This window comes from Nerophis lumbriciformis, linkage group LG08, assembly GCF_033978685.3.
Source record: "Nerophis lumbriciformis linkage group LG08, RoL_Nlum_v2.1, whole genome shotgun sequence".
Classification (NCBI taxonomy): Eukaryota; Metazoa; Chordata; class Actinopteri; order Syngnathiformes; family Syngnathidae; genus Nerophis; species Nerophis lumbriciformis.
In genome coordinates this window covers 18,142,501-18,155,000 of record NC_084555.2, presented here as the reverse complement: position 1 = coordinate 18,155,000, position 12,500 = coordinate 18,142,501, and the positions used below count along the sequence as shown (strand labels likewise).

At 38.0% G+C, this 12,500-nt stretch overlaps 1 protein-coding gene across 3 annotated transcripts in view; it reads right to left on the bottom strand.

Annotated features, from left to right (window-relative positions):
* The window catches only part of disp2 (dispatched RND transporter family member 2), a 22,464-nt gene extending 16,750 nt beyond the window's left edge, over nucleotides 1-5,714 (bottom strand). For all 3 annotated transcript variants that reach the window (XM_061968366.1, XM_061968368.1, XM_061968369.1), the window contains exon 1: nucleotides 5,542-5,714. In XM_061968366.1, the coding sequence (XP_061824350.1) occupies nucleotides 5,542-5,636 (95 nt within the window). In that variant the 5' untranslated portion in view covers nucleotides 5,637-5,714. The remainder of the gene's footprint in view (nucleotides 1-5,541) is intronic.
* Between the last annotated feature and the right edge of the window lie 6,786 nt (nucleotides 5,715-12,500).

Here is a 12,500-nt window from a genome sequence, read left to right as displayed (position 1 = left end):
CAAGAAAGTTTTACAATTTGACTTAATGTGATACAGCGCATGCATTCAGTAATGCTAGTTAATTGTCACACGCTCCCTTATACAAAAATAAGTCTATTTTTTAATTTTTTGCTTTTAAGTGCTGGCATACATGACAACATGGCGGGAAATTTGTGCAACTCATCAATATATCAGGGAATGATCACAAAAATAATCCAACCTGCCTGACAGATACACAACAAAAGTAAAGTTGTAGTTTAGTTAAATTACATTTACATTGTTACATTGATCCTCTTTGGTGAATATCAATAAGATTGTGTTTTTATTTAGTAAAGAAGGCAACATTTTTACGACTGCAGTAGCACTTTTCACTATGTAGTTCTGCATAGCACTTATGGATGTTAAGATGGTGTTTTTCTTTTATTTATCAATGCATTGTGCAATTGAATGTGCACAATATGTATTATTCATTATTTTCCAGACTATAAGGCACTATTTGTTTTCCAAATTATATATATATATATATATATATATATATATATATATATATATATATATATATATATATATTTATATATATATATATATATATATATATATATATATATATTAAGGGTGTGGGAAAAAATCAATTCGAATCGCGAATCTCACGTTGTGCTATTCAGAATCGATTCTCATTTAAAAAAAATCTATGTTTTATTTTTTTAAATTACTTTTATTTAAAAAAAATTTTTTTTTTTTTTTTTAATTAATCAATCTAACAAAACAATATACAGCAATACCATAACAATGCAATCCAATTCCAAAACCAAACCCGACCCAGTAACACTCAGAACTGCAATAAACAGAGCAATTGAGGGGAGACACAAACACGACACAGAACAAACCAAAAGTAGTGAAACAAAAATTAATATTATCAACAACAGTATCAATATTAGTTACAATTTCAACATAGCAGTGATTAAAAATCCATCATTGACATTATCATTAGACATGTATAAAAAAAACAAAAAAACACAATAGTGTCACAGTGGCTTACACTTGCATCGCATCTCATAAGCTTGACAACACACTGTGTCCAATATTTTCACAAAGATAAAATAAGTCATATTTTTGGTTCATTTAACAGTTAAAACAAATTTACATTATTGCAATCAATTGATAAAACATTGTCTTTTACAATTATAAAAGCTTTTTACAAAAATCTACTACTCTGCTTGCATGTCAGCAGACTGGGGTAGACCCTGTTGAAATCCTATGTATTGAATGAATAGAGAATCGTTTTGAATCGGGAAAATATCGTTTTTGAATCGAGAATCGCGTTGAATCGAAAAAAACAAAACAATTTTGAATCGAATCGTGACCCCAAGAATCGATATTGAATCGAATCGTGGGACACCCAAAGATTCGCAGCCCTAAAATATATATATATATATATATATATATATTATTATTTTAATTTTATTTAAAAAAATTAAACTTGGGACTTCCCGAGGGGCCGGATTTTGGATGTTGGCAGGCCGGATCCGTAGTTTGGGGACCCCTGTGTTAGATCATACCTTAATTGGAAACAATTAAGGTATGTAAATAAACATTTACAAAATATTTCGTACATATCTACAGCTTATAGAACGATGTGGCTAATATCTGTGAAAATGTGTATTTCCTCTCAAATTTGGTGGGTGCGGTTTAAATACCAGTGCGCTTCATGGTCCAGAAAGTATGTTACTCATTTGTAGTTTTTCATTGCATTTTACTTTTGTTGTGTGTAAAAAGGGCACCTGTGTTGTGGCAGCTGGTTTCTGCAGCTTTAGCCTCTTTTAAGGTCCTCCTTTGCATTCTTTAAGGCTTTAAGGTCCCCCTGTTTTCATGCGCTTTGTTTACCTTCTGGTTTAAAACCCCTTAGAAATTGTGCAATGAAGCACTTTTGTGACTTGTGCGCCAATTTTCACGCTTTTTTTTTTTTACTTTTTGAATCTGCACTGCAACCACATCATTTCCCAATTGTGGGATGAATAAAAGTATATCCCATCCTATCCTCTCCTAATGATGTGAGGATACATTGGGTACAGCTGCACTATCACATCCAACATGCTTATTTGTAATCATTTTGATTGTATAGCTGGTATTGTGGGTTTCATTGGTGTGTTTTTAACATTTTGGCTAACCGAGTGAATGCGTTATTATTGTTGTAACACAAAGAAGCTGTTGTGTTTTTATATGTGGAATTAAATAATGGAACAGTTTGAAGGCTGGGTTAAAAGAATGTCCAAAATATAGTTTGGTTTAAAAAGCGATACAAAGACATGAATTTTAATATATGCAAGAATGAGAGTTTTCTAACAATCACAAGGTGTTGATATTATTATTAATATGTATTTACTTATTTGTTGGTGTTAGTGTCACCTTGTACTATATGGATGTGCCTATACTATACATGTGTATATATACATATGTATGTTTTAGCCAAAAAAATAGTTTTTTCATGTGATGAAGATTATTGATCATGTACTAAAAAAGACCAATAGATTAATCATTGTGGGGTCCTCAACGCTTTCCAGGGCCAGGACCCTCAAAGTAATGAAGAAAGGGAGCGGAGACCCCTTACTTACATATTGTATAAAAAAAAAAGTTTTACATTTAAATCAGGGGTGTCAAACTCATTTTAACTCAGGGGCCACATGGAGGAAAATCTATTCCCAGGTGGGCCGGACTGCTAAAATCATGGCATGATAACTTAAAAACGAAGACGACTTCAGATTGTTTGCTTTGTTTTACTTTGGCCAAAAATAGAACAAACACATTCTGAAAATGGACAAATCACAAATAATCCTTTTGACAAAACACTTCAAATTCTGAGGGGAAAAAATGTGTGCGGTTTGAAAAACACAACGAACTTAAGACTTTGTCTCAGTGTATCTACAAAGCCAATAAACATGAAATCACAGCCTATCTGGGATTGAACGAAGCAAATCAACTTCTAGGTGTCAAATACCTTATTTGTCATGTCTAGGTATTAACCCTGTGCTAACTCAACAAACTACACACACACACACGGATGTAGAAACTGTTGAAGATGGTTGAGTTACTCACTTTTCTCATTTTTGCCAGACATTTAGGAGCACTGAGGGTGCCAAAGAACAATGCATTCGAAGCAGAAGACCTAAAACTGCAGGTTTTGCGTTTCATTTGTTGGAGGGGAGGAGACACAGCCACGCGTTACCACAGCTATATGCTCTTGCTTGGCTCCGGTATCAAGCGTTTGCTTGCCCAACAGAGTTATTGCGACACCCAGTGGACACAATTAGGTCAGCAGTTTCTTTCATTAAACAATTTCAGCTCAATTTTATATTTTGCGAACTCATCTGGCGGGCCGCATAAAAGATATTCGCGGGCCGGATCCTGCCCACGGGCCTTATGTTTGACACCCCTGATTTAAATGGTCTTAAAGGTACCTTGTTATTGTCAGTGGCCTAGTGCCTAGTGGTTAGAGTGTCTGCCCTGCGATCGGTAGGTTGTGAGTTCAAACCCCGGCCAAGTTATACCAAAGACTATGAAAATGGGACCCATTGCTTGGCACTCAGCATCAAAGGTTGGAATTGGGGGAATTTCAAATATATCTTATATATATATATATAAATAATCCGTTCATGAATGAGTATATCCGTTCGGCCACCGTGCTCAATGGAGAAGTCTGATCTACAAAATGTGCAGGCAGCATACCCCTTCCCCTTCGAGCTGTCCTGGATGAACTGAAATTATTTTTTCCAATCATTTTGGAACTTGCAAGCGTACTTCTTCTTCTTACTCGTCGTCGCCATGTCTCTTCTTCGTTCTTCTGCTTCGTCTCTGTTATGTTTTTGGACATTACTACTTGCCCTAGTTTTGAAGCAATGCATGATGGGAATCCGGATGTTGTGTGTCAGTGTATTAACGTGCCGGCTGGAATAAACACACGCTGAGAAATAGCTCCGTGCCTGCCTACTTTATGGGTTATAGATGAACCTATGGATAACGGAGACATATATAATAGTCTCCTTTTCAGGTGAGAGAGGACGCTAAAGGTAGTGCCTTTAAGGCACGCCCCCAATATTGTTGACCGGGTGGAAATCGGGAGAAATTCGGGAGAATGGTTGCCCCGGGAGATTTTCGGGAGGGGTATTGAAATTCGGGAGGGTTGGCAAGTATGAAGTACGGTGTCCATGTCACTGTCATTTCTAAACTACACTGCAGTTAATATTAATGTGTGTTTAAAGACATTGAAATTTGAGGGAAAATGTTCATGGGGAATATACATTTTTTTTGTTTGTTTATGTATTTTTTTTGTATAAATCCAAAAATTTCACGACATACCCTGCAGTACCTCTGTTGAAGACCTCTGGTAGATGATGGTGAGAAGAAACCTTGGTAGTTCATTTATGAATGAGCGGTGGGAATTAATACATTTAACTTCCACCCACTCCTTTTTGGATATGAAAACATATTTATTATGTATGTTTGTGGTTTTATTGTGAATTATTTCTATATCTGAAATTTACTGTATTAGGATTATTATTCCTTTTGTTTATTTTGTTTTTAACATGTCCTACACTGCTATGTATAATTGTTGTCCTTTTGAGTGAAGCAGCTGCATATTAATAACTAAGAGGTTTGTCTAGAACAGGGGTGTCAAACGTACGGCCCGCGGGCCGGATAATGATAATAAATAAAGTATAAAAATGAGCCGAAATTTTTTAATAAAAGAAACTGCTGTTCTAAATGTGTCCACTAGATGTTGCAATAGCAATTCTTTGTATCTTTGTAGATGATGCTCCATATGTAAAAATAAATAAAAATAAATAACCACATGATCTTAGTGCACCAGTCGAGGAAAATGAGCAAACTACATAAATAACATACAGTAATTTGATTTTGATGTTATTTTTTTATCTTGATAGATTGAAAATTAACACCAATTATCACATAATTTAATCAGAAAATACACACAACGACAAATAAAGATAGAATACTATTAACCGCAACATGTAAATGTAAAAAAACAACAACAACAACAACATTATGATTTGCACATTTTCAGAATGTGCTCGTTCTATTTTTAAACAAAGAAAACAATCTGAAGTCGTCTTTGTTTTTAAGTTATCATGCCGTGATTTTACCAGTCCGGCCCACTTGGGAGTAGATTTTTCTCCATGTGGCCCTCGATCTAAAATGAGTTTGACACCCCTGGTCTAGAATAAAGGCTTATTTGGAAGACAGTGCACATTTATGCGCACATCTAACAAATTACAGTAAATAGGTGCTCATTTCCATATGAAGAGGAGCCCGCATGAAAACAGAAACAATGCAGTAAAAAAAAACCCTGCATACATTAGAATGATAATACAGCTTCAGGAACACACAATTATGAAAAATACATGTGAGCTTTACGTGAAAGAACTGCTCTTTTATGTCATGCAACAGCTCGTGTTGCATTAATGAGTGTACCTAATGAGGTGTCCTGTGCGGTGATTGTGATTATTAATAGCAGATATGAAACACATGCGTGCAGATAATACAACCCACCTATGAAAGAGATCTGGGATGTCTGCAGAACAATCATCTTCATCCATCACTATCGCGTCCGTGCTGTCTCCTTTTGTCGAGTCAGCAGCGTCCATCTCCTGCTTTTTAACATTTACGTATCACCGGATTCAAAATAAAAACATGCAATGGTGCTCAATGTGGAGATGCTTTCATCAGACACCTGCCGCCGCTAAACAGAGAGAGAGAGAGAGAGAGAGAGAGAGAGAGAGAGAGAGAGAGAGAGAGAGAGAGAGAGAGAGAGAGAGAGAGAGAGAGAGAGAGAGAGAGAGAGAGAGAGAGAGAGAGAGAGAGAGAGAGAGAGAGAGAGGAGAGAGAGAGAGAGAGAGAGAGAGAGAGAGAGAGAGAGAGAGAGAGAGAGAGGTGTGCGGAGGAGCTCCACCAACACACCGGAGCACTGAGAGTTAATCTGCCCGGAGCTGAGCGCTGATTGGCGGACCCTCGGTGATGCTCTGACGCCGGCCTGGTGTGTCCATGCACCGACCCGCCCAGCACCCGCGCACCTATGGCGGACACGATGCAACGCTTCCGTGTTGACGTGACCCAATAACCTCATTGGCGATGACGTCAACATTAGGCACACTCGCCCAACACAATTAAGAGGGACATTTTTATAAAATTAAAAATAATAATAATTTTTTTTTAAATTAAGAGTTAAATTGTTCCGTTAAGTGCTGTATACTGAAATATATCATCTTTTTTTAGAGGGGGCACCTTATTTTGTCCAATTTTGAATCAATTTAACCTGAAAACGTGTAATGTAGATATAACATTTACAACGTACAAAAAGTGCTTTATTCTCCCGTTTGTCCGACAATTGTTAACCGCTCAGTGACCTTGTGGTTAGAGTGTCCGCCCTGAGATCGGTAGGTCGTGACTTCAAACCCCGGCCGAGTCATACCAAAGACTAAGAAATGGGACCCATTACCTCCCTGCTTGGCACTCAGCATCAAGAGTTGGAATTGGGGGTTAAATCACCAAAATGATTCCTGGGCGCGGCTAACGCTGCTGCTCACTGCTCCCCTCACCTCTCAGGGGGTGATCAAGGGTGATGGGTCAAATGCAGAGAGTAATTTAGCCACACCTAGTAGTGTGTGTGTGTGGTACTCTAACGCAATGCATATAATAATAATAATAATAATATACTTAAAAACGGGTTAGTGCGTCTGCCTCACAATACGAAGGTCCTGGGTTTGATCCTGGGCTCGGGATCTTTCTGTGTGGAGTTTGCATGTTCTCCCCGTGACTGCGTGGGTTCCCTCCGGTTATTCCGGCTTCCTCCCACCTCCAAAGACATGCACCTGGGGATAGGTTGATTGGCAACACTAAATTGGCCTGTATTGGCCCTGTGATGAGGTGACTTGTCCAGGGTGTACCCCGCCTATACCGCCCGAATGCAGCTGAGATAGGCTCCAGCGAGGACAAGCAAGGGACAAGTGGTAGAAAATGGATGGATGGATGGGATATACTTAAAAACATTGCAACATTGCAGCGTCAACCAAAACTGAAAAGAGTGCGTGCAGCCCATGTTGTAAAGATCAAATTAATCAATCATACCATACCATTTATTTTCAAAAACTGTACTTTTAGGGATAGTTTCGCCTTTGCATCATTAATAGCTCATAGAAGGATTTTATTGGAGTGGAAATCACAGTTTGCCACCAAGGCCTCCCTATGACTTAAGGACCTTGTGTTTTTCTTACATTTAGAGAACATTAAATATAATCTGAGGGGTACACCAAAACAATTTGACTTGGCCTGGGGCTGCATGATTAGTTACATAGCTACATTAAAGACACTATAGGATAAATGTGACACTCACTGTTGACAATGAACCTTTCCACTTACCTCAACTCTTGTTTTATGTTTTTATTCAGTGACACTGCTCTGTATGTTTGTGATTTTTTTTGTTGTTACTTTTTTTTCTTTTAGTCAGTTCGTGTGATTCTCTATCTGCTTGTGGTGAAGAGGAAGGCAGTACAATTCTACCCACTGTGAATATTTTTGTAATTTTTTGTTTGTTTGTTTGTAGGGGGAGTGTCTGTTTTCTCAGTACCTGTATTATAATTTCCCTATCAAATGAATAAATAAATATTATTTTTAAAAAACCACAACAAAAAAACTGTACTGTTTTTATTTTTTTTACCGTACAATTCTTGCAGCAAACCATTGTATCTTTTACTGTAAAAATTCTGGTGACTTAGCTGCTGTTTTTTGTACCGTAAAATGTGCGAGCTGTTCTTACGGTGCATTACTGTAGATAGAAAAACTGTCCTTTTTTAATTTTTACAGTAAAATTTGGGTGACTGAGCTGCTGTATTTTTTTTACTGTAAAATCTATGGTTGTTGTTTTCACGGTGCATCACTGTAAATGGAAAAACTGTACTACTTTTATTTTTCCCGTAAAAATCTTTCAACAAATCACTGTAAATGTTACTGTAAAATTCTGGCGACTTAACTGTCATTTTTTTTTAACTGTAAAATTTAAGACCGTTTTTACAGTGCAGTATGATGGAAAAACTGTACTTTTTTATTTTTACAGTAGTGATTAATTTGCCTTTTTTTTTTTAAACCGTAAAATATGTGGTTGTTGTTTTACTGTGCATGACTGCAAATGGAAAAACTGTACAACTTTCATTTTTACCGTAAGATTTTGGCGACAGGCGACTAAGCTGCCAGTTTTTTTACTCTAAACCTTACTGAATTTGTCTTTTTTTTGATACACTTTTCAATTTCTTTTAGTCAGACAATTTTCCCCTATAATAGATGGAATATTTTACTCTGACATGATTCAACTGTCATCTTCCATTTTCTACCGCTTGTCCCTCTCAGGGTCGTGGGGGGTGCTGGAGCCTATCCCAGCTGCATTCAGGCGGAAGGCGGTGTACACCCTGGACAAGTCATTACCTCATCGCAGGGCCAACACAGACATGTCAAAGTAAAATATTCCCTCTATTATAATCTTGTATACTGGAAAGTATATTACCAAGAAGATAATGAATCTTTCTGAGCTATTTCATAATGCAGTATGTTGACCTACATTGGATTGGTTTAAGCACAAAATGTATGAAAATGGCCCCCAACTTAAATATACAACCTGCTGTTCTATTTTCTAACTGGAAGATGTGAGACGGCAGCAGAGCTGTGATGCAGATGGTTGCTAACGATGCGGCTGGCAGGATGCTGCTTCTGGTTTTGAATATAAGTCACAGCACTGAGCTGTCACTTTTACTAACACTAACAAGAGTGCAACCAGCAAAGGAAGCGAAGATCAGATCAAAGGTTGTTTTTTTAATGAGAACCACAGCAGGGGAGGAGTTAGTTCTCATCTCAGTCATGTGACCTTGTTTCTAAACCAGCAGCTCACTGACTCATGATTGTATAAATTCAGTAAATATTGCATATATAGTGATCAGTGCAATAAAGTTAGTGTTTGTGTAATGTCTGGTTAGATACTCAATGCTCATGAACTCATCACACACTCACAGTGGTGGAGTGAAGGTGATAGTCCTCATTTGCATGTGGCTCTAAAACAAACAGTGTGATGAGCTGTGAAAACAAATGGAAACAATGCCTCCATTAAAGGGAAACTGCACTTTTTAGGAATTTTGCCTATCATTCACAATCATTATGAAAGACAAGAAGGCAAAAGTTTTGCATTCTAATTTGTAATGATAAATGATAAATGGGTTATACTTGTATAGCGCTTTTCTACCTTCAAGGTACTCAAAGCGCTTTGACAGTATTTCCACATTCACCCATTCACACACACATTCACACACTGATGGCGGGAGCTGCCATGCAAGGCACTAACCAGCAGCCATCAGGAGCAAGGGGTGAAGTGTCTTGCCCAAGGACACAACGGACGTGACTAGGATGGTAGAAGGTAGGGATTGAACCCCAGTAACCAGCAACCCTCCGATTGCTGGCACGGCCACTGGCCACTCTACCAACTTCGCCACGCCGTCCTAATGGGGTTAGCGTTCTAGGTGGCTAGCAATGCAGCTAAATATGCATTCAAAAACCGCCAACAATACTTAATTTATGTTACATAACCTGTATAATAACCAAGCCACATTGTTATTGTAAGAGCGAACAATGAGGAACTATTTTCCTAGCGTAGTGACACGTCGTCTACGGTTTTAACCATAAGCTAGCTTTTGTGTTAACAGCTGAATGGCTTTTGAGTTTGCAATGTGCAACATTGTGATAGGACACCAATCTGTACTGACTGCAAAACATGAACAATCATATTACAGTATCTGTAAAGTATTAGCCCACATTTCATGTTTTGTTTGTACTCAGCTAGCTCGACAGCGTGTGTAGTTGTAATAACACGCATGTATCATGATCAATATTATAGTGACTTACTTGGTCCAGCTGGCTGAGGAAGTTTTTTTCCTGTTAAAGTGTGGGTAATCACGCCATTTTTGTCGGCATAGCTTGGCTGCAAGTTCCACAATTACAGCGTCAAGTTACGGCGATTTTACTCTATTGGCTTCCGCCTGCTCCAACGTTTCACACTCTGTTTGTGCTCGCTTGTATAAGCAGCAGTTCATCCTCAGTATATTCAGCTTCAAAAAGATAAGGTTGTGAATCTTCATGTGTCCAAAAATAATCATCTTCGTTGTCTGTTACCAAGTCTGCCATGATTAAAACACACACAAGAGTTTGTTTCCGGAAGTGAGAACACACATATAGCAGCACACAAGTTGGAAGTGTGCTGCTATGGAAACGGAAATAAATGCGTAGAGAAAATAAGTTCCAGCAAAGCTTAAAATGACCAAAATAAGGCAAATATTGAACATAATACATATTATTATGAACGTGTCTGTTACTACATATATATAGTGAAGTGAAGTGAATTATATTTATATAGCACTTTTCTCTAGTGACTCAAGGCGCTTTACATAGTGAATATAGACTTGCAGTGTGTACCGTATTTTTCGGACTATAAGTCGCAGTTTTTTTCATAGTTTGGCTCCAGTGCGACTTATATATGTTTTTTTTCCTTTTTTAATATGCATTTTCGGCAGGTGCGACTTATACTCCGAAAAATACGGTACATAAAAAGTTGATGGAGGGTTCTGAAGTTGTTTTAGAGGCTGTGAAGGCTACAACTATGACTCCCATTAGCTGCATCTTGCAAGCAGACGTGTTTTTGTCTCTCATAATGATTCTGATTGATAAGCAATGGTGTTGCTGCTATTGGAACCCTGATTTATTTATCCCACAATGGGGAAATTAGGTAATTGCAGTTCAGATTTCCAAAGTACACAAACAATAAGGTGGAAACATTGAAGAACACAAAGGACATAAGACGTTAAAAAGAGCACAAAGTTGATGAAACCAAAACGAAACCAAACTCTAAGCTGCAGCAGCTTGAGAAAAACAAAGTGTTGCAAAATGTTTCCTTTTTAGTTCCACCATTGAGAAAATAGCAAAGTCTACAGTAAACAGAAAACTTTTTTTCCTCAAACTCACATATTTTGCTCATCTCCTGTTTAAATATTTTCACATATTCTCCCTTATTTTAACTTCCATGAAAACACAACTAATAATAATAAATAATTGCTGAGTAGCAACCACGTGACCTAAGGGCCTTCCTGTTTTTACTTGTTGGGCAAAAATGTCAATATGGCTGCTGGTCATTTAGCAGCAGCTCTGCAGATGTTAGGTATTTTAAAAGTTCAGAGGCAAATATACAGGCCAGTTATCACAGGAAAATATCAGAATGTGATGGAGTGGACCCGTACATTCTTAAGAAGAAATACTTTTTACAACATTTGGAAGATTCAGTGTCACCAAAGTGGACTTTTCAAACTGTCTGGTCGTTCACACTTGTTTAATGTCTTGCTTCAAAGTTTCGATGTAGAAAAGGGCTGTCAAGATCTTGTGTTTTAGCCAGCAAACACAACTAGCTTGCGTGTTCAGGTGGGCATAGTGAGGGCCGCTCTTCTTCATTTGAGTGTGTGGAAAGTCTCCCCAGCAGCAAGACGCCACTGAAAGAAGTCAAGATTTCGAGTAAAACGATACAGCCGAATCACTGCAACATAAAAAAAAATTTATTTACTTTATTTGAACTTTTCATTCGCTAAATTAAACTATATTTCATTGTCCAACCGGACGTGAGATGACGTTCGACTTGCAGCAAAGGTCAGGCTTCAAAATAAAAGTACACCAGTAAAAATATGTTGCAAAGCACATGCATTAGGACCAGATTATCCCTTAATTTCCGTAAAGTTCCCTCAGTTTAAAATACAAATGTGTGCCAAAAATAAGCTTCAGAAAAATAATTTTTGTTGTAATATCTACATTTCCTGTGCTAACTTTGAAACCAAAGTATTTATAATGTATTGTATTATTTATTTTATCTTTATTTTATTTTCGGTTAGATTTTTTTACTGTAATAAACACAAACCTAACTGTGGAGGGGGGCGTGGCCTGCGGATCTGCAGCGAAACGGGGTGTGCCAGGACTGGCTTCGAGATCAGCGATAGGTGCGTCGATGGCCCACCTGGGCCTGATTATCTAATCACCTGTCGCTCTGTTAAAAGGCAGCAGCCTTTGGAGGAGAGGGGGGTTGGTGGTGGAGTTGGAGCGAGAGCGAGAGAGAGAGAGAGAGACAATTGCTGAAAAGCACCGGAGAGACTGAAAGATTGCAGAATAAAACAGTGTTCGAAACCCTGAAACGAAGCTGTCATGTCAGTGCTTGGTGGTCCGAGGAACCCCGAGAAGGGAAACTTCCACACTAACATACCCTCTATCCGGCTTTTTAACATTTTATTGCATTGTCATCAATAAAAAAAACAATTAATGAGTAATTGCACTGAACTGACTCTTGAACGCATCATAATAATCCCCTCAATCCCCCCCCCCCCAAATGGATTAACTCGCTGGAATATAAAGACAATATAACATACATCCTTAAACGTGGATGC